General features: G+C 43.0%; 1 protein-coding gene across 6 annotated transcripts in view; it reads right to left on the minus strand.

Moving 5' to 3' along the window:
- Positions 1-23012, minus strand: part of LOC126547922 (uncharacterized) — a 289018-nt gene that overhangs the window by 214347 nt on the left and 51659 nt on the right. For all 6 annotated transcript variants that reach the window (XM_055063464.2, XM_055063465.2, XM_050195977.3 and 3 more), the window contains 2 exons: positions 16651-16728; positions 5440-5706 (listed from right to left, as the gene is read on the minus strand). In XM_055063464.2, the coding sequence (XP_054919439.1) occupies positions 5440-5706; positions 16651-16728 (345 nt within the window). The remainder of the gene's footprint in view (positions 1-5439; positions 5707-16650; positions 16729-23012) is intronic.

Consider the following 23012-nt stretch of genomic DNA (forward strand, 5'->3'; position numbering starts at 1 on the left):
GAAAAATAGTGGAGGTGGGTGAATATAAACAATTTTGAATATGAATTGAATGTATATAGTAAGTATCAAATCAAAATATCAAACAGTCAAACAAGGAGGCATACATTTACAGCAGGAATATTCGTTTAGGTATTATTAGGTACCATGCCTCTAGTGACTAGGGTAAATATGACAGCTATCAGGGACAAAGAATCAATTTTAAACACGTCGCCTATTGTCATTAACAAACTGCATGAACAGCCACACAACCACTTCAGAGCCTCATTGCAAGCAAGCCTTTCAAAAAAAAATGATTGCTGTATGATTAGTTTTCAAATTCTCTAAATAAATGGTTGCAAAAAAAGATCAGAAGTTGTTTAAAAGGAAGAAAAAAAAAAGCTTAAGGATTTGTTTGCTGTACACACATGTAAAAGGGCCTATTGTGAAGAAAACATCACAGCTCTTGGATTGAAAAAAAAACAAAAAAAAACTGCTAAACGACCGGACTGCCAAAAAAATTACAAGGTCTCTTAACCAGGGTGTCTACCAAGTTGACATTTCCAAATTCTCTGAGTTTTCCAGGTTTTCCCTGAGTGTCCTTGCAAAATTCCCTGAGTGATGAACTATGTTTTATGTCAAGACGGGATAAAACCATATCACCCGATGCTGTCACTCTCTAGTAAGCATATGACAAAAATAAAAAAAAAAAAACGACCTAATCCAATTTGAATACTAAGGAGTAGTGTTTATGTTATTCAAAAAGAGAATAGAAGGGGGGGTGGGGGGGGGGGGGTAGTAAAATGCACAGCAAATAAAATGTCTTCGAAAAAAATTGCAAATGGAGTCGGACATTCTCAAGTACAAATAAAAAGGAGATGCATACAGAAGCAAATATTTTCGAATATGAACTATTTCTATCAACTGATAGCAGCAAGCTCAGTGGTATGAGGCCCGAACTTTGTCACAACTGAGATTCTCTTACAACAGCTCGTAAAACAACCTCAACTGTCCTGACATATATATCAGGACATATATATATATATATATATATATATATACACGTCAGGACAGTTGAGGTATACTCTTATCCCGAGAATGTGGACTCAATGCGAAAACTGATACAGCAACATCAAATACGAGGACATAAACTATTTCCTGTTTTGAAAAGCTTGAAAAGCACTTTTCCAGCCACTTAAGAATTATGTTTGGTGCATGACATTGTGAAAAACAATCAAAGAAGTGAACCCGCCACATACAATATACAGAGACAGAGTAAAAACACCCAACCGTCTACTTTCTGAATCATTTGCTAAAACATTCTGCTTGTTATTCAAAATTGCACACAATTCCATTTATAAGTGTTTCAAGATGTATGCAACACATTTTATTATTACTTTCATCAGTGCTTTTGCTGTTGACGCACTATCTTGCTTTACACAATTGTGTACACAGTGTCTAAAAGGGTTAATACTAAGGAGTAGTGTTTATTTTATTCAAAAAGAGAATAGAAGGGAGGGGTTAGTTAAATGCACAGCAAATAAAATGTTTTCGAAAAAAATTGCAAATCAAGTTGGACATTCTCAAATACGAATAAAAGGAGATGCATAAAGAAGCAAATATTTTAGAATATGAGCTATTTCTATCGACTGATAGCAAGCTTAGTGGTATGAGGCCCGAACTTTGTCACAATTGAGATTCTCTCTCAACAGCTTGTAAGTCAACCTCAACTGTCCTGACATACTCTCAGCCCGTGCACAATGCCTAATTGTGTTTCGCTGCTTTAAAGAGTTTATTTTGGTTTGGATGAGGGACAACTGCATTTTGGCATCAGCTAACACTTCGTTTTTTAAGCTCAAGCTCCTTCAAAACGGTGGCAGCATGCTTCCTTTCCTGTTCATTCCTAAATGCGTAGGTCCTTTCTGTTTTCGTCCTCCTTCCGCCGCTCGTTTGCCCCACGGACCATTTTAAGCATCTTTTTGGTCAGTTGTACAGTCAACGTCCGATTTTTTCAATTCCCTAGGGGCCGAGAAAACGTCCAAAATATCGGCCAGTTGGAAAAGAATGCATGTCTTTTACTGCCCTTAAAAGACTCAAACCACCATGGGCACATTCGAAAAAGCTCCGAAGGCAGGTTGGTACACGTATTAGTCATATCGGTGCGCGGACTGTGACAGGAAATATTGGGTGCACACGTGTATAATTAAGGAATACAGTACATACTGTGTCCCGTGGCAATAGCCCCTTCCCACACTTGTTATGCTTCACCGCAATACTTTTGCGTATGCTTCATGAGGTAACATTTCTGTACAGAGGCGAAGCTGACTTTCGGGAACCGGCATTATGCAATGCACCGTTTCTTCCGAGCTTCTAAGCCAATCGTGAGGACCACAAATGCGGAGTTGGTGCCATTGCTGACAGTGACGAATTCATTCAATGAAGAACACTGCACCCAACAGCAAGAAGCTTAATAGCGAACGTCGAAGCAGCTAAGCATTGCCGCAGGATCTGCATGCGAGAGCGCCGGTTCGAGGCGGCAAGGTAATCAAAACTGCCGCGGTGGTGGCTTTGATTAATGCTGTTTCGGACCGGCGGGTCCCGGCAAAAAACTCTGGAAAATCGTATGGCGAAGGGTTCTCGCATCCGAAATTTCAGACGTTCTGATACATTGACTCTATGGGGTACGAAGCCGTCCAAAAAGTCGGTCGTTCACTGTACACTGGCAACTCCTCCAGCTGACGATGGGGCATCAAAAACGATTCATTACGATTCCTATCTGTTACTTGAGCCAGCATTACCGCAAAATTTCGTTCCCTTTCGATAAAATTGCAGCTAATTTTCCCTGATAGAAGCACAAATTCCCTGAGCTTTCCCTGGGTTTTTCCAGACTACTCAATATCCCTGAGAATTCCCGGTTTTCTCGGTTGGTAGACGCCCTGTATAACTCTCTTCCTATCTGATTCTGAAATAGCATCCCCATAAACCACGTAGAAGTGCTCTAAAAAATGTGTTTTATTAGCCAAGGTTGCGAAAAATTTCGTGAAAATCAAGAACGAACAGTGTTTTTCAAGCCACAATATCTCTGGAACAGCGCAATCTTGGTCTCGTTGGAAAGCGCATTTCTCAGTCTTCAAATTTGCCGCTTCAGCTATCTCCTCCATACAGAAACAAGCACACAAAAACCAAATGATTGAAGGTCGCGCCACAGTCTGCGATTGGCCGCGCCCGCCCCGTGACTCCAGCGCAGTTTGCCATTGGTCCGGCGCTCACGTTGTCTGCTCGGCTCTCTGCACCTCGCTATTCTAGTATTCTGTACCTCGCATAAAACTATTCTAGTACACTGTAACCTCGCGAGCCTGGAAGTCTCCACTCGCCGTAACCTCGACGTGTCAAAACGGGTGCTACGTGGACATTGCGGTAGCGTGGCGGATCCCTATGTTTGTGGACGTCTCAGACCCGCGGCTAAGCCTTCCGAGCATCGGCGACGCGGACTTCGCGACCAAGATTCGCACGCGGAATCCTCGGACATGCGGCTAGGCCTTGCAGCACTCCGTGTTTCGGAATTCGTGACCAAGCACATCACGCACGCAATCCTTGTACCGTGGCTAAGCATTTAGAGCATAGGAGTCTCCGACTCGTCGATCAAGCACATCGCGCACGAACATCTCGGGCCCTCGCCTAAGCATTTTGTGCATCTGCGCTTCCGACTGCGTGTCGGAGGCACCGACTCCTTGAGCCCGCGGCTAGGAATTTCGCGCGTCGGTACCTCGGACTGTGCGAATAAGCGCATAGAGTGTTGACTCCTCAACTTATATCCAGGCATTTCGGGCGTTGGCACCTGGGACTGCGCGAATAAGTGCATTGAGTGTCGACTCCTCGACCCCGCGTCTAGGCATTTCGGGCGTCGGCACCTCGGACTGCGCGAATAAGCGCATCAAGTGTCGACTTCTCGAGCCAGCGTCAAGGCATTTCGGGCGTTGGCGCCTCACACTGCGCGAATAAGCGCATCGAGTGTCAACTCCTCGAGCCCGCGTCTAGGCATTTCAGGCGTCGGCACCTCGGACTGCGCGGCTAGGCATTTCGCGCATTGGCACCTCGAACTGCGCGAATAAGTGCATCGAGTGCAGACTCCTCGAGCCCGCATCTAGGCATTTCGGGCGTTGGCACCTCGGAATGCGCGGCTAGGCATTTCGCGAGTCGGCACCTCGAACTACGGGACTAACCACATTGAGCGTCGGCACCTCCGACCCGCAACCAAGCCTATTGCGCGTTCACTCATTATCATATTGTCACGATAGCTCGAAACAATATCTATCATACCACCCCTTCATAAAGAGAGCCTCATCATGAGCTTCTGTTCACTAGGCCCCTTGAGCTGGCACAGACACCTGGCTGCAGAAGTGATCGAGGCATCATACAAAAGTACAAAAAAGTACAATTCTGGAAAGCACCTAGCAGCTGCATATCTGTCACTGGCTCTCTGATCCTAAGTTCCACAGCCATTGTCAGGTGAAGATGACTTGGAAGGCTACTTACACTCAGAGCCTTCATTCAGTAACATGGTCAATTCTACCAAGTGAAAAAATGCCTCACTGACTAAACTGGAGACTGCTATCAATCAGACAGCCTGCAGACACAACACTGGAACTATATTCTTGCCCATACAGAGTCCTGCAACTCGGTTTGAAACCCAGGCACCATGCTCTTTGTGGAGCAGCAGCAAAGAATGCCATACAAAAAAAGGGGGGGGGGGGGGGATGAAGGCACGCCAGCCCAAAGGCCACATGTGCCAGAAGCCATACAACACAAAACATCCAAAAGACTACAAATTTGGTGCCTTTTAGAGAACTGAAGCTGAAACTTTGAGAGCAGTTTTCTCAAAACTGCTTTTTTGCCTTTCTGCTCAGTTTCTGGAGCTGATTTCTTTGTTACCGTTTCACATATTTTGACTCCGTTTTTTTTTTTTTTTGTCACGTTCCTTGGACTACAGTGCAGGTTGTGACATTCTTGCTTTCTTATTTTGACCCTTTGCAAGTTTACGATATGGCTATTCTACTCCGAAAGTGTGCTTGGTACGAAGGTAACATCAAAAAATGGCACTCCAAAAAATGTGTTGCAAAAAAAAAAGCAAGAATGTCGCGACCTTCAGCACGCATTTAGCTATGCAGTCAATACTTAACGGCTTTACCATGTTTTTTAATTTCCCCAGGCTCTCCAGAAAGTTGTAGGGAGAAAAATTCTGCTCAATAAAATTCAATAAAATGTTCTCAAGATAGCGCTCTGAAACTCTTATGGAAGCATCACGGGGACATTCTAAACATTTGCGCGAATTTTCATCAAAATCCATGAAGAAAAAAGGAAGTTGATTTTCAAAGGCACATCCCCCCCTTAAGACATGTCAAAAAGTCAATTAATGCCATGTGCATATCTGATAGCCAGGCTTCGCGCAAAAGGTCACTGTACCGTGCTTAGCTGCCTCTTAAAGTCCTCCTTCGCTTGACGAGCCCGCTCAATGTGACCTGCTGCGAGAGAGTCGTCAATCAGCTGCAGGAAGGCCTCAACTCTTGGTTGAACAGAAGACCACATTACATCCTGGCTGTTCGGGGACTCTCCCATTTTCTCCAGCTTCACAGCATGCACAGAAACCAGCTGCTGGGTCTTGGTTTTATTTTTTGCCTCTGCCTTCTGGCTGAGAATGTCCTTATCCTCAAGCTCAACAAGACCCCGGCCCTGCAGAGTAGAAGAAAGAAGCAACACTTGCTATCTGTGGCACTATCACAATTAAAAGTGCAACTATTAAATTTTAGTGGAAATTCAAATTCATAGAATGGCGCAAAAAGATCAAATGTTAAAATAAAATTCCACAAGTATACAAAAATGTCAAATGCCTACAAAAAATTCTGAATTTTACATAAATTTGCAAAACAAGCAAACACTGTTTCCACAGGACAACATGCACATTTGTTCCTTCCTAGCACAGACACTTGGACCACCTCTTCGTAATCTATGACTCACAACAATCAAAACACTGCAAAATGAATGACATTGGTATACAACCGACTGCAAAAATTTCCCAAGAACAAGGAAGTACACACTGCATCTTTTAATGTCAGAGGGGACACTTTAGCTGTGACCCTTATACTGGGCTCCAAAGAATTGCCATTGGTGTACATTCGCTGAAACATTGCGTGTAACCAGATAACGATTTGAACATTTTCGTGTATACATGTCAACCTGTGAACTTCAGAATTTGTAACAATCCTGCAGACACAATAATGAGGGGAATAATGCGTTTTTTTTTTTTTTTTTAGTTATACCTTTAGTGGGATACATATGAACTTTATTAATGCAGAATCCCTTTTAGACGCAGCACACAAGCAGTAGCAAACTTTGAACAGCAGAGAGTGGCAGCACTGTTTTTAGATTATAGTGAATTTTAAATCACAGTGAAGACTGATCACATAGCACAGACTGAACTCCCTGATTGCTTAGTTTTCCAGATTAAGCCATAATGATAAAAATTTTACTGGTAACTATTTCCAACTAAATTTTTTTTTCAATTTTTGGCTTAAAAAAGACGAACAATTTTACTTGTAACTAGCATCAAGTTGTTAAAAGCATCTCAAAATCAGTTCAGTTAAGTTCAGTTTATTGTCCTTAAAGACCCCCAGAGGGGGTATTACATAAGGGGTGGGTTTAACATAAGTTCCACATTTGGTACACTTTATTAGTTATATTCAAAATGATCAATCACACGCTGTAGGAATAAAGACAGGCAAGTGATGCTAACAATGTCAGCAGGAAGGCCGTTCCAGTCTTTAGCTGCTCGAGGAATGAACGAGGACTTGCCGCGGATAACTGGTGCGGTGAGAGATGCGTGCCGCAGGAACGATGTACGGCGCATGACGAAGGGTACTGAAAACGAACTTGTGATAGAGCTCAAGACTAGCAATGCGTCGGCGATTAGATAGTAGTGTTAGTCCGGATTGTGTTTTAAGTGCAGAACTACTGACATCATATGAATATTGTGAGTGAATGAACCTAGTAGTGCGGTTCTGAACAGATTCAAGTGAGGTGATAAGATATGTTTGGTGCGGGCTTCAGATGGCAGACGCATATTCAAGTTTTGCCCGAACAAGGGACTTGTAGGCAAGCAGTTTTACATTTTGAGGTGCCTGGCGGAGATTATGTTTTAAAAAACCTAGTGTTTTATTAGCAGATGATATGATGTTAGAAATATGTTTATGCCAAGGCAGATCATTACATACAGTGACACCTAGGTATTTATAGGACTCTGCTAGTTCGAGAGGCATGCTTCTAATTTGGTAGGGAAATACCAGGGGATTACTGCTACGAGTGAAAGACATAACTTTACATTTTTGTACATTAAGTTTCATTAACCAATCGTCACACCATGTTAGTATGTTGGCGAGGTCTTTCTGCAGGGCTGTTTGATTACAGGTGTTACGTACAGTGCGATAAATGACACAATCATCGGCGAACATTCGGATATTACAGGACACATGTGAAGGTAAGTCATTAATATATATTAAAAATAATAGAGGGCCAAGAACCGATCCTTGAGGGACGCCTGATGTTACTGGCACAGGGTTAGATAGGTGATTATTTATAATGACAGATTGGGAGCGGTTGCTAAGAAATTCAATGATTCAATTCAAAACATCAGGATGCAACTTAAGTCTTGTAAGTTTCAATATTAGACGTTGATGAGGAACTTTATTGAAGGCTTTAGAGAAATCAAGGAAAATTGCGTCAGTCTGTATGTTACTGTCAAGGTTAGTGTGAACATCGTGCAGGAAAATGGCCAGCTGCGTTTCACAGGAGAAACCTTTGCGGAATCCGTGCTGGGCGGGATGGAAAAAGTGATTCAAGTCAAGAAAATTCATGATAAGAGAGTAGATGACATGTTCCATGATTTTGTAGGGGACGCTTGTTAGGGAGATGGGGCGGTAGTTAAGAGGCGAGTTTCTGTTACCTGATTTGTGGACTGGAACGACCTTCCCAATTTTCCAGTCATCTGGAATGAAACCTGAAGAAAGAGACTGGGGAAATATCAAAGACAAATATGCTGCAGAAATAAGCTTAGTGTTTTTTAAAATTTTTGAGTTAATCTCGTCCATGCCAGAAGATGATGAACACTTGATTTTGTCAATGATCGCACAAATACCGTCTACATTGAAAGCAATGGCTGGCATTGACGAGTTTATACTAAGCAATGACGAAACGGGAGGTGCATTAGATTCGTTTGTGAACACAGAAGCAAAGGCCGAATTAAACACGTCGGCGCAATCGGAATCATTATTAATTTCGTTCGATTTGTTAGTTATCTTAATAGTGCCCGTTTCGCTATTGTTTATAACTCTCCAAAATTGCCTCGGGTTATTGATTAATAGGTTTGGTAGATTATTGATAAAAGGAGTGTTTAGCGTGACGTAGTGCGTGAACGTAGCTCTGTTCGGCTTCATAATATTTATCCCATGCGCATGGGCGTCCTCTCTGTTTGGCGGCGCAATACAGACGCTTTTTTTGTTTTCTAGGCGTTTTAATGCCTTTGTGAACCATGGTTTTCGCTGATAAGAACGAAAGGTGACTTTAGGAATAAATATATTTGCAAGATCACTTAGTTTGTTTTTGAAGCGCGTCCAATTGCTGTTAACGGAATGGTCTTGAAAAGTTGATTCGAATAGAAGAAAGAATGTATTCATAGCTTCAGTTACAGCTTCGTAATTTCCTTTGTCGTATAGACATATTGTTTTCTTAAAGGTATCCCGTGTCAACAAATTGAACGAAAAAGTGGCATGGATGACTTTGTGATCACTGATCTCAGGCAAATAAGAAATGGATGAAAGGCTGTCAGGATGGTCGGTTAGTATGAGATCGAGGACGTTAGCAGTTTGCTGCGAAATCCGTGTTGGTTCAGTTAATAGCTGGGAAAGGTTAAAGTTAAGGCAGAAATCGACAAAATTCTTGGCCTCTGTGTGTCCGGATACCAAGAATGATTGTATGGTATGCCAGTCTATTTGTGGGAAGTTAAAATCACCGAAGAGCAGGATTTGCGTGTTTGGGTGGGTGGTTACCAGTTCGCTTATGACGTTAAGTTGATGGCAGAAATCAGAAGTAGCACTGGGCGGTCTGTAACAGATACCAAGTAGCACTTTTTCTGATAGGTATGCATTATCACCCATAACATCTCAAGATCTGATGTAACGTTAATTAGCGAGCATGGCAACTGCTCGCGAACAGCGACTAGTACACCACCACCACGGGTTCCTGCGCGGTCGTTCCGATAGAGGCAGAAACCGGGCAGGTCGGCTAGAACTTTGCTATCAGTAACGGCGCTGCTCAGCCATGTCTCAGTTAGTAATAGTATGTTGCTACCGGTTGATAAAACTATGTTCGACACCAATTCACTAACACTACAACAATAACACTAAGGGACACTAAGGGAACTTTATTTGGACCATAATGGGGCCAGACAAAGTAAGTACAACAGTGCAACGAATCCCACCTGCACTACTGATCTGATGCTGCATGTAAACATGTCTTGTTATGATCAGTCACAGAAAAAGTTTTCGTACTGCAACAATCCTGCTTTGGCTACTTAAAACAACCTGTAGCATGTGTTACAGACAAGCTCCAAAAACATCATGACAAACAGCAGCCAATAGTATGCTCAGTCCTTAAAAAGACACTAAAGTGAACGAATAAATCAGTTTCGACTCATTAGGTATTTTGTCAAAACTGTATTTTCATTATAGTAATCACGATAAGAGGTTGGTTACCAGGTGAGAAAATGAAGGCAAACTTTCCATTAAAAACAAATTCATGCTGAAATCATAGCACGGGTACGTCAGTGTGACATCACAAATTTCAAAGCATTCTTTCCGTATTTGGGCCATTGTGACACCAAAAGAACTTCTTGAAACTTTGAAACTTGCCAAGTTCAGACTTTCAGAATACAATACACCCCACATTTTTATTATGAAAAATTAACTAAAACCAAGAAGAAGCCATCAAAATCCATGACGTCATGGCAAGCTGGTGCAGATCCTCAAGGCAGCATTGCCACCCATCTTTAATTTTTGTGTCTTGTCTGGCCTTACCAAACCTCCTCTCATGGTAACAGTTCCTTTATTGATATTGCAGAAAGGTAATCTTACTAATACAGCTAAAATATTTTTCTCTTTAGTGTCTCTAACTTCTTTCACACCAAGGACGGGTCTAATTGATCCAGGTGTTTTCTTCAATATGTGCCAGCGATAAGCCTCACTCATCCATGGATTTCCTTTCACCTACCAACACCATAGAGACGTTGCAGTCATTCTATCATTTTGATATGAACGCTGCACTACTAGATGGCGCCAGCTTCCCAGAAAACAAAATTCTTGTGGGTGTCGTTGGCGGAAACATTGTGGAAACGGTGGAGTTCTAAGAATGGCAGCACAGAGTTGGGCAGCTGCAGCAACGATGGCCACATTTTTCAATGCCGGAATCGTTGTGTTCTTGGACATTCCTTCACCTCAAGTAAACAATTAGACTGGGAAAACTCTAAAGAGATGTGTTCAGAGCTTCAACTACTTAAGCAGTTAAAGGGCCCCTGAAACGGTTCGGACAAATTTTGTAGACGCGTAGGGTACAGCTTAAGTAGAACATTCGCACCACAATTTAAGTAAAGCGTTATGTATTAATGGAGCTACAAGCGATTACAAGTTACCCTCCTCCCTAGCCATGCTTTTCCTCCTCAACTCATTCGCCTAGCGATCGGAGCTAAGCTCCGCCTTCACTGGTCCTGCGTCATGATGCGACGTCACATCGTCCATTTCCGGTTGTTTTGGAGCCCGCCCCCACCCGCGAGAAACCTCTCCGCTTGCCGTTTGGCCGTCGACCCCAAGCGAGAGCTATTGAAGCAGCGTGCGTTGTGAGCATTCTGTCGTAGCGCCGAACGTGTTTGGTATTCCGGTAATCACACACTACCTGAATATTTCGACGGAACGATGGAGGCATAAACTCAAGTTGATGAAGGAACTTTAGCGTAGACGTACGGGAGCTGCCTGATCGGTCTCCACGGTCCAGCCACCCATTGGCGTAGAGCTTAACCAGCCAAAGAAAGAGCTAATATTGCTCTAACCAAGTGTAAAACATTTTAAACATTTACAAAAACGTGTTAACGATTACACTCCTGCGAAAAATTTACACCAGCAGCCAAGAAGATTACATTTTGTTACTGCTACTGTGTGTGGTTGAGCTCTATGCCACCAGGTGGCTGCACCGTGCAGACCATTCACATTTGCGCTTCTGTTCATCCCCTGAAACCACACGCAAGGTGACACGGCCAGGCCCTGTCCCCTTGCACTTGCGTTTACCCTAATACCGGACTCGCGAAACGCTATTGCGTTAGTAATCTTCCGGTGTAAAGTGACGGCTGCAATCGCACAAATCCTGGCGCCGATCGGATAGCAGCAGTACGATGCGCTGCAGCCAGTCCGCTCGTCTACTGGCTTGCAGAGGGACACGATGTCGCAGCTTGACATATTGCCAGTCGCTACGTTTGCAGTCCACAACGCAACAAAGTCGAATCATAGCGCTCGCGAAAACACAATCCGACACTGACGGCGGAGCTCTCGTCAAAGACAGAACACGTTGTAACACAAGCAGACGACACTTGCTGTGTGCCGGAGGTGCTTAAGTGTACTGAAAAATTGTTCTTGTGCATTCTCTTTATGTTACTTTCTTGTTATAAAAACAAATTAACTAACATTCCAACTATTATGAACATCATTTGTTTACTATAAAGTTGGAAAATTTATCGATCACGCGCCCTGGTCAGCCAATCGGATAGCTCACCCCACTGACGTCATATGGGTGATTTCGGTCATATGGGTAGTGGCGGCTTAAAATTTCGCCGAGCAGTGTGCTGCGATCGGCAGCGATGTGCATATTTAAAGCCTTATAATAAATTACAGGCTTTACGCGGAGCACATAGATGTGTCAATTAATGATCAGAAGGACCTACTCCAACGACTCAGTATGTTTGTAGAAAATCGTCAAAATCATTTCAGGGTCCCTTTAATACTGATGCTTGCTAGGAAGAATTTGCATTTCTGGCGGCCTGTCTTGCGCAGAAATGGCTCGACAAAAACACTTTGCCACTGGTGCTTCTGTGACTTTCTTTCCTCACGGCGCCAGCAATGATGCATGCCCTACTTCTGCTCCCAAGAAAAATAAAACTTCATCTAGTCTGTGTCTATGGCCTTACCAATCTGCATTTCAAGAACATTAAAAATTGATAGCAAAGAGCAAATACCAAATGAACTTCCGATATTGCAATAATGAAACCTGTTCACAATGAATGAATCAGTCGTTAAAGATTGAGCAAGCGTCAGCAGTTTTCAGAGAAAAAAAACTCGGCATGAAATAGGTTAAAGCAGAGCAGGTAGGAACTATGACTTGATGACCAGGTATCTGTGTCCTCCCTTCTAGCAGCAGCATTTTGATTCAAGAGGAGACAACCAGAACGAGAGAAAAACCACAATGTCATCCTACAGAAATGGAATGTGTTACAGAAGATGTTACTGAGGGGCAGCTGAGGTGTTTTTCAACTTGTAAATCTCTATTGCTTCTAAAATTTTCCTACTTTGTCCATTATGTTCCTTGCATACAACCTGTTTGTGCGGGTGAGCAGCCGCAATCTCTGCAAGGCCAAGTGTGCCAAATCTTTAGCTGTGCAGTGATAGTTGTGCTCTGCAAGCCTCACATTAAGGCATCTGCCCGTGTGCCCAATATATACCTTGTCACAGGTCAGTGGAACCAAATAAACTACTCTTTCTGTGCAAGTGACATAGGGGTTTCTGTGCTTGATTGGGCAGAGATTTTTTTTGTTTTCCCCCACTGACCTTTTTGCACAGCTCTGACAATTGCAGAGGTGTCGAAAACACCGCAGCGACGCCAGCCATTCTACCTATCTTTTGCAGATTGTGGGAAACTGTGCATGTATAAGGCATGACCACCATCTTGTCTTTACAGTTTCTATCACTGCATGTGGCTCCGCCTGCTTTTTTCTCAACTTTTTCAGTAAGCCTTCTGCTACTGAAACCAAGAGCTTCGAGGGGCACCCAGCGTGCATGATGTGTAAGCTACAGAGTAATGAGATCCCTATGCAGAAAACAGTTCCATTTTTAAAGGAAAAATCTTTGTACTTGTTAACAGCAGACAAAGAAGGCGGCGTCGCTGCAATTTAAAAAAAATTAAATTATGGGGTTTAACGTGCCAAAACCACTTTCTGATTATGAGGCACGCCGTGGTGGAGGACTCCGGAAATTTCGACCACCTGGGGATCTTTAACGTGCACCTAAATCTAAGTACACGGGTGTTTTCGCATTTCGCCCCCATCGCGGCCGCCGTGGCCGGGATTCGATCCCGCGACCTCGTGCTCAGCAGCCCAACACCATAGCCACTGAGCAACCACGGTGGGTGTCGCTGCAATTCCGAAAGGCCTGTATGAATTGAAGGCTTCGGGGGCTGTCCGTATTGCCTTTCATAATTGCCCTGATGTTTCTCAGGAAAATGTAAAGAACGCAATGAAGCTGTGCAGGCAGCTTGAACTGGAACACCTTGGGAAGTCCATTGGTGCTAGAAGAAAGCTAACTCTAGAATTATTTTTCGCTGCAAAAACGCACAAACCCTAGTGCCCACTGTGAGTGATAATCTCAGACAGGAACATGGCAAAATGTCTCGCCAACTTCTTACAAGAAAAACTTCTTGTAAGACAATATCTTTTAACCATCGACGACCTTTCCTTGTTTATAACTTGGAACAGAAAATCGGCTTTTTAAAAGATCTAATCAAGTATAACGAATTTTTAGCCTTCTGTGTAGATATTAAAGATTTATATTACAGTATCCCACAAAACGACCTAATGATGAACGTTAGCGAGTGTAATGATGAGCATGGAATTACGAAATTTCAAAACAATGCCGGTCTTTACAGCAGCAAGTTTCAGGAACTTCCCTCAATTTACTTGCATTCCACATTTGCCAAATGCGGAGGAAACGTATACATCAAGAGCAACAACATTTACATTGGTTCTTGCACTATGGCTGTGCTGTGTGACCTTTATCTCATGGCACGTGACAGGAAACTAAAGAACACTTTTGACAGTAAGCAAGCAAGAACTTTCATATATGCAAATAATATTTGTGATTTTATACTGTGAAAAATTATTTTGAATTCAACCACTAGACCGAAAAAGAAGAGACTGAAGTACAAAGAGAAGCACCTATGGGAAGAAAGAGTCTAGAACGAGCTTTGTCTTCTTTAAGAGTTCAACATTTACTGTATTTTTCCGTGTATAACCCACCACCGCATATAACCCGCACCTGCCAATTACAATAGCCCAGTGTTGTGATCGGGCGTTCACGGTGCAAAACCAGTAACTTATGGAGAATGCAACAATGGTAAACAAGCCAACGCCTTCGTCAGAGCCTGTTCCAACTACGGACTCTGTGCCAATTCCTGGTGGACAGTTGGACACCACCAAACTGGTTTGGGAAGTTTGCAAGAGGAAATTTCTTCAGACGACCTCATAGTGCCCATCTCTCCCATCAAGGAACTGTGTTTCCTTCTTTCCCTGTTTGTGCACATTGACGTACGTGTGTTTTTGCAAGAAGCTCCTTGGAGGGAAAAGGCTACAAACCTATGGATTGGTGGGGGTGATGTCACCCACCTCCTGACACCAGATTGGGGGAAGATGAAGGGGGTGACGGAGGTGTTATAAGATGAGACGGACACTTGGTAATCAGGAATTGGCAGCTACATCTTGAACTTGAACACCTTTTCTGCATCGTTTCTCATTCTTGTACAAGAAGTTAATACAAGCCTGTGTCTTAAAATGTCCTGGATGTCAGGCCTAGCCCCACATTTCTTCCTTCACCACGGTGCATTAAGTTCCCATATTATCGGACCCTTGCTGCAACACCGGAAAGAAAATTTAAAAGAAAGAACGAATCTGCGCATATAACCCACAGAAATACCTGCACACAACAATGCTAAAATCCTTGTAAAAAGTCTCTGTTCGTAGATGCACGACTTGTACATATTGCATCTTTGGTCAACGGCTCTCCCCCGTCCTCCTTCGGCGATGCTGATTAAGCTGGATTAACACAACAGACATGATCAAGGAAGTATCGGTCATGTGACATGTGACGTAGATCAGATCACTTCACAGCTAGCATTTGCACAACAAAGGATGACAGTGCGGACAGAGCAGCCGTTACATGGGTAATGGCGATGGAGCAAACGCAACTGAGCCATATCGCAAAGCGCTTTGCATAGACCAAGGGAGCACCGCAGGCACGGGTGCCATACTTATGATCAAGTTATACACAATCTGCAAGCTTAAATCCCAATTTGCTCCACTGTATGAAAGCTTTATCATCAGCCTCTGCTGCACTAGGACGGCTGTTGAGCACGGCTCATCGTAATCCAAGTTCTAGTTTGCCGGCTCCACGTGCACTATTCGCTTACTATTAAATGCAAAATGGCAATCCGTAAAGAGGAGGAGAATGGCGACAATGGAGGGGAGAGGGCAGCTTTAACACGCAAGAATGGGGAGAAGATGGGGTTCCCTATGAGATAACTAAACTAAACGGTGGAGAACCTGGCCTTAGGGTGTGGCTTCAAGGTTAAATTTAGAACCCACACGGTCGTGAAGCCACACTTCAAGGCGAAATTTGCATATCACCCGCACCCCTACTTTACTGTTAAATTTTTTAAATTTTTTGTTGCGAGTTATACATGCAAAAATATCGTACAACATTGAATAGATGGCTCTGTGTATAGCTGCTTCGCTTCTTGGTCTTCAACAACATGGTGCCATGACCAGGATTAATACTGTATACCGTTGAAGACCCCTGAAAACGAAGCAAGCCTGTTGAAGAGGCTGAGGTTGCCAAAGATTAATGTCGCAATGCAGCAGTAGTCGCAACACTGTAGTGAACCAGCTGTTTTTTGCTATATCCCACACAATGCCTCACCACGGAACAAGTCAAACAAAAATGTGGCACCATCAGAGCTTCCTTGACACAATTTTTCATATCATAAGAAGCCAACAAACACTGACACCAAGGACAACACAGGGGAAATTGTGCTTGCACAAGCAATTTCCCCTGTGTTGTCCTCGGTGTCAATGTTTGTTGGCTTCTTATGATATGACTAATAAAAATCGGGCCCCTCGGTTAACCCCCTTTCTTCTTGTTTATTACATAATGAGGGTCTCGAATCTGGCAGCACTGATGCCTTCAGGTAGCATGTGTGGGTTTACTGACCCGTTGCCTTCCCCCAAAAAGATCACATTCTCGTGATGCCTGCAGCAGAAAGGATGTTCCACGTCCACCGCCAAGGTCTGTGAGTGGTGGCGCTGGCTAACACTACCAGTGTTCTACTAGGAAACATAAATACCTAAGAAAATGGATGGGGAAACAGCGTCGCGGTAGCTCAATTGGTAGAGCATCGCACGCAAAATGCTAAGGTTGTGGGATCATTCCCCACCTGCAGCAAGTTGTTTCTTCATCCACTTTCATTTCCATTAATTCATCGTTTCTTTATTTCATTTATCAAGCACAAGTAATTTCTCGTGTTGTCCTTGGTCATGCATACCTTTACTTCACCTTCAAACTCATTGTTGTGTTTGTCATCCTGAACACCATCCCCGTGGGCACCATGACTATTTGTCACCTGCAAATACATATAAATCTACAATCTATATACATGATAAACACAAAACATGAACTGGTAAAGAGGATAAACAATCACATATACATTGACGCAAATGCAGAATCCTGTCACAACAAATTAAATTAATCCAAGATAGAAATCCAACTTAACCTTCACTTTTGGAATATCAGGAACTGAACAAGAAAATGAATACAAAGAAAATTATTCTATTTACAAACTGAGCAGCAAGCCTTAACACAAGCCACTGCATTTCATGCACATTCTTTGAAAGGAAATACTGAGTTTTGCATGGATAGAAGTGTCAGGTGTACACAACTCTTCCTGCTAAACTGCTGGCTCAGCTCCACTCAAATCCTTTTGCATATAATTTAGTTTAATAGTACTGCATTTGTGGGCATTACTTGCCCTTCAGTCTCAGCCACAATAAATCTGAAATGGGTGTTGCTTGTGGTGACTACACATAAAACATGTGAATTCCACTGCAACGAAACGGTTGCAACATGTATCATGGTTATGATGAACACAAGTTTTTGTGTTGCCATTCCACAGCATTGAATTGCACCATTCCATTGCAGTAAAATATAAAATTTTTGAGCAGCATCACTGCGAACAATGCCCACTTTGAATTTATCATGGATGTAACTGGTAAGCAATGCCTGCGTACGTGGTAATAAGCTAACCTTACGTAAAGTGGTATCTCCATGCAAAATTTAAGCATAGATCAGCCAGCAGTTTAACATGATGAGGCATATACCTAACGCTCCTGTTTATGGAACACTCAGTATTTTGACAGTCAGAAATGTTTAACGACATGTGCAGATCATGTAGCACTAATGCTTGGTGAATCTTATTGCTTGATAAAACATATAAAAAGGTTAAGTCTGAATGTATGTGCTAATTTTCCATCCTATATCTCAGTTGTATTAATGTATTAAGCATGCTAGTGTTCTTACTTAATTCTACCAATGTGACCAATATGCCGCAGAATGAAAAAAGCAGCAAGCGCATACCACAACAAAAATCAAGTTAATAAACAGAAATGAACACAAAACTGTTGCAGTAATTGGATGCAACTGTCTCCCATGTTGTGCATGTTCATGGTAGTTTTGTTACAGGTGCATGAGCACACCCCAATATATCCATGTACACACACAATGTATCCACGTACACAGATCATAAATGCCATGAATAGTTGTTTGACAGCCAAGCCATACAGCTTGAAAAGAACTGCAGCTTAGAAGAACTCGTTCCGTAGAACTCAGTGCACTCATGAATTTCAAGCTAGCCAGTACAGCATTTTGCAGCATCTGTGGTCGGTACACTTTTACTCATGGATGTACGAGCAAAGCTACGTACCTTCTTTATTTTCCAAATCAAAATGCAATGACAATATACCTGACGTACAACCACATTAGCACAGAAAGCAATGACCAGTGAATTAAACAACAATTACAACACTGTCTCAGAGGATTTATGTTGTGCTTCTACCTTTCAATAAACATGTCAATGTCAAAGGCTAATCAAGCTCTAACCTTTTAGGAAAATAACAATAAGTTTCTGAATTTATTTTTTAGGCACTGCAATGGCAAATTAGGCAGGGAATCTCCTGCCATCATTTAAGAAATAGAAAGAGCTTACCTGCGTTCCTTGGTTCAACACATTCACCACACAATACTTCATATTCATACAAAAAAGTATGAGGTAGGGAAAATACAAAGAATTTCACTCATTACGTCCAATATCTGTGTGTACATGAAGCTTAATACACAAGCTCTGTTGGTAACATTATTTTCACTGCCAGTCTATGCTCACAATGGGAGCTATCAAGGGCAGTTATTTTGCTTACGTAGCAAATTATCATCCATCATGTTATGTGACCAATAGGATGCAGAATTATAAAAAGGAACGCAACAAGCACATAAATTAACTAACACAAGTGGCATACTCATTGCACACAGTGCATGAATAAGATGTTCAAAAATTCTTTAAAGGGTTCCTGGAAATGATTTGGACAAATTTTGTGGACACGTAGGGTACAGCTACAGTAAAACATTCGCGCCACAATTTAAGTGAAGCATCTGATATTAAGAGAGCTACGGACAATGACAAGTTATCCTCCTCCATAGCCATGTTTTTTCTCTTCAACTCGTTTGCCGAGTGATAGGAGCAGGGGCGTAGCCGAGGGGTGGGGGGGGGTGGGTGCTTATGAAGCTTCAGCCCCCCCCCCCCATTTTTACGTGCTGTCCATGCACCGTCGACCACGCTGAAAATCATTCTAGATTTTTTCTAGAATGTCTTTTTCCCGCTCGAAAAGACATTTCACCACGAATATTGCGAACTCGGCTGGATTTCACGGCAACGCCCATGCACCGGGAGTCACATAATACAAGCAGCCCCATCCGAGCCCAAAGTTTCAAGAGCGTTTTGATGGCGAACGGGCTTGCCGTGGAATCGCGTGGAGGTCGCGGAATCTACAGAGCACATGGATGTCAATTCTGAAACTGTATGAGTATAAAGTTCTCATAAACTTTTGATGTGAAAGGTGCACTGACATTTCCAAAGTTGTGCTTTAGACATTCAATTGCGGAAGTTTGTGGGTTTAATGTTGTTTTAAACATTTGACACCAAAGGTGCATTGACTTTTCTAAAGTCTTAGATTGGAATATACAAAGAGACAAGCCAAATCAACACACTATCAGACAAGTTGACAAAGCACGCAGCGAGGTCCGATGAGAAGAAGCGTTGTGGTGGTTCATTTGTGCCGCCATGTCGCATAAAAAAATATCAACATTTTTTTTTCACCTGCGCCATAGCATCCATGTCAAGACACTAAAGCCAGCCAGGGTAACTTTTTTCTTATTTATTTTTTCTACTTTGACATTTATTCGCGAGGGCACATTGAGCCTCTTCAATTTTTTTATTCTCGCTACCCACAGGCTGCCAGAGCCAGCCAGAGGGCATGCGTTTTTCTCGTGTTGCCCCAACCACTGTACAGTGCACTTCGGTGTGCGTTTGGTTTTCTCTGGCCGTGTGGATTTTCGCCTGGCAGTTTTGGATGCCTTCTGGCTAGCAGATGAGAAAAAGAAACAATGGTCGCTCACCGCCATCAGTGCGAGGACACGACGGATTGCACCACGTTCGCTTGAGCACAACCTCTCCAGAAAGTCTTGTTTCACAGGTGTAGGATACCAAACACTATGTGTATGGTTCTCGGTGGACCAAGTGTCTCACATTTTTTTCGATATTCATTCGGTAGCCACATTAGGTGCCCAAAGTAGGCATTGGATTGTGGCCAACATACTCTTTGCATTTTTTTTTTTTTTTTCATTTCGGTGCCCCCGCCCCACAGAAGGAAGGACAAAAAAATACATTGTTTCGGCGCAGCGAATTGTTGCATGGTGAAAGTTTGATTTTGTTACTTCTTTTGAGGAAAGTAATTGGCCACGGGACGCTTCAGTTGCCGGATACTCTTATTATATTATTGCGATAGTAATTATATGGACGCTCCAGGCGCATTCCTGCTGATGCCGTCGCTCTCATGTTTCGTATGAAGTCCAGGGGCCATAACATGGTGACCGCGCACCGCATGCTGTATGTGCGAGTGAAAACGTGGGGGGGGGGGGGGGGGGGGGGGCTGGTATGGGTGAGCCGACAATGGTGGCTCAGTCTTGTGTGCGCAAAGGAAAAAAGCGGGCAGCAAGTGCGCCACCCTCCATCGCGCGCGATACATCGGGGGGAGTGGATGGAATGGAGGAGAGATCTAGGATTCTGTGAATCTGTGATTGTGCAACATGTTTATTTGCCTTGCTTGACACATTATACACAGTGAATTTTTCTTAGATACGTAGATTTATTGGAGACTTATACGTATATTTAAATATCTTGTTACGAGGTTTTGTGTATACATGCAGTGAACTTTCTTTCCAGTGACACTTTCTTGCCCTTTATCAAGCATTTGTATATTCCATTGTATCTTCGCATTTCTAATGAACGAGGGCAAGTCAAGTGAACGTGAGCCTACCCACCCCGCGCAATAACGGTTCGGTTCATTATCTGCGAGGCATGCGTGTAGCACACAGGAATCTCTCCTTTACAAAAGTGACATGCAGGTGTGAGGGTAAATGTTCGTTAATGCCGTCATACACTGGATTGAACATGGTTGCATGACGTAATGGACGCTTCAAAAGTTGAGCAGCATGGTGCCGTGAGGTTTTTGACAGCTGAAGGCGTTTCCCAAAACAAAATTAGTCGCTGTATGGCTGCCGTGTCCGTTGAACATTGCATTTCATTGGCCACTGTAAAGCGTTGAATCAAACGGTTGAAAGAAGGACGTGAAAGTTGCAAAGACAATCCAAGACCAGACCAAAGCCATCGTGCAATCACCCCCAACAAAATTGCAAAGGTTGATGAGCTTGATGAGACTAGAACGGAGGATAAGCATCGATGAACTGGCAGAGCGTGTTGACATCGGTCACGGTTCGGTTCGCGCCATAATTCCTGAACATCTCGGTTATCAGCTCTTGTGTGCACAATGGATGCCCAAGATTTTGAACCACCGCCAGAAGACGGAGCGGTTCTGCGCTGCCTTGACTCATTTGATCCGGTATCACAATTAGGGTGACGACTTGTTGTCTGCCATTGTGATCGGAGATGAACCATGGTGCCACTACTACAAGCCTGAAACACGACAGCAAAGCTTACAATGGAAACATTCGAATTCACCACCCCCAAAGAAAGCAAAGGCTGTCATTTCCGCCAGAAAGGTGTTGCTGACTTTTTTTTTTTTCGTTTGTCAGGGACCATTACTGATAGAATTTGCCAAACCCGGAGAGACTATCAATCGTTTCCGATATTGTGAAACGCCGTATCGGCTGCGTGTCACATTCAAGAACCAACGATGTGAAAAATTTACGGATGAGGTCATCTTGTTCCACGACCTGGCTATGGTGTTAGGCTGCTGAGCACGAGGTCGCGGGATCGAATCCCGGCCACGGCGGCTCATTTTGATGGGGGTAAAATGCGAAAACACCTGTGTACTTAGATTTAGGTGCAGGTTGAAGAACCCCAGGTGGTCGAAATTTCCAGAGTCCTCCACTACGGCGTGCCTCATAATCAGAAAGTGGTTTTGGCATGTAAAACCCCATAATTTAATTTTTAATTGTTCCACGACAATGCCCTTCCCCACGTCGCTGATGTGGTTAATACAAAACTGGCCAAGTTCAAGTGGGAAACCCTGCAACATCCGTCATACAGCTCAGACCTGCCCCCTTGCGACTTCCACATTTCGGGGCAACCGAAAAACAGCTCAACGGAACTAGATTCGTGCCGGACGATGACGTGAAAGAGTCAGTTACAGACTTTTTGAAGCAGCAAACTAAGGAGTTTCATGAGACGAGAATCACACGACTCGTTAGTCAATGGGGCAAATGTCTAAATTCTCATCAAGACTACTTTTTAATAAAGTACCCCGTTTGTCATATATTCGCATTCGCTCACATTCACTTGACTCGCCCTCGTATAGCTTGCAAACTCCAGCTTTTTATACGTGCTCTCTGTTGCGACTATAATTTCGGTGCAATTACTCACAATTCACGACCGGTGACAGCTGCTCCTGCGTAATACATTGGAATAAATGACAGCGTAATTTAGATTTTTCACTGGTCATTGTACAAGAATGTAAACAAGGTTCTTGAATGACAAAGTTTCATTAAGATATTTGTCTTCAACTTCATTTCATGGCCTTTACATTTTTCATATCTGTGGCATGCACTGCTTTGCTGGTTTCTAACTGATATAGTTCTAACGATCATGTGATATTTTCTTTACTTATTCAATAGACAAAACCATGGAAGCATTGATATCATTTATTTTGAGCCCAATTTTTGGCACATACGAGTATATTTTTTTATGAGAAAATACATATTTTACTTGTTTGACAGTGGGTAGCGTTCAAGAATTCGTTTGCAGCATCTTTGGCAATGGCAATGCAGTTATTATTGATGTATTTGATCCCTCAACAAATTGCTTAAGAGGTAGCTTTAGCTCGGGCCCAACTCCTACGCGACCTATTCAAATACATGTAAAACGCAGAGACGCTTTTCTGAGATAACCCCTGGATTGCTTTTAGTGAAATTTGTTGCATTTGAGAAAGAAAGTTAAATTCTAGTATCTGTTGGAAGCGGAATTTAGATTTAGGGCCTGAATTTTGTTTAAAATATTGTTAAAAAGTTGAAAGTGCGAAAAAAATAGAAGCACGATGTTTACAAACTAATAGCTCTGCATCA

Source organism: Dermacentor andersoni, chromosome 1 (assembly GCF_023375885.2).
Source record: "Dermacentor andersoni chromosome 1, qqDerAnde1_hic_scaffold, whole genome shotgun sequence".
In the NCBI taxonomy this organism is placed as follows: domain Eukaryota; kingdom Metazoa; phylum Arthropoda; class Arachnida; order Ixodida; family Ixodidae; genus Dermacentor; species Dermacentor andersoni.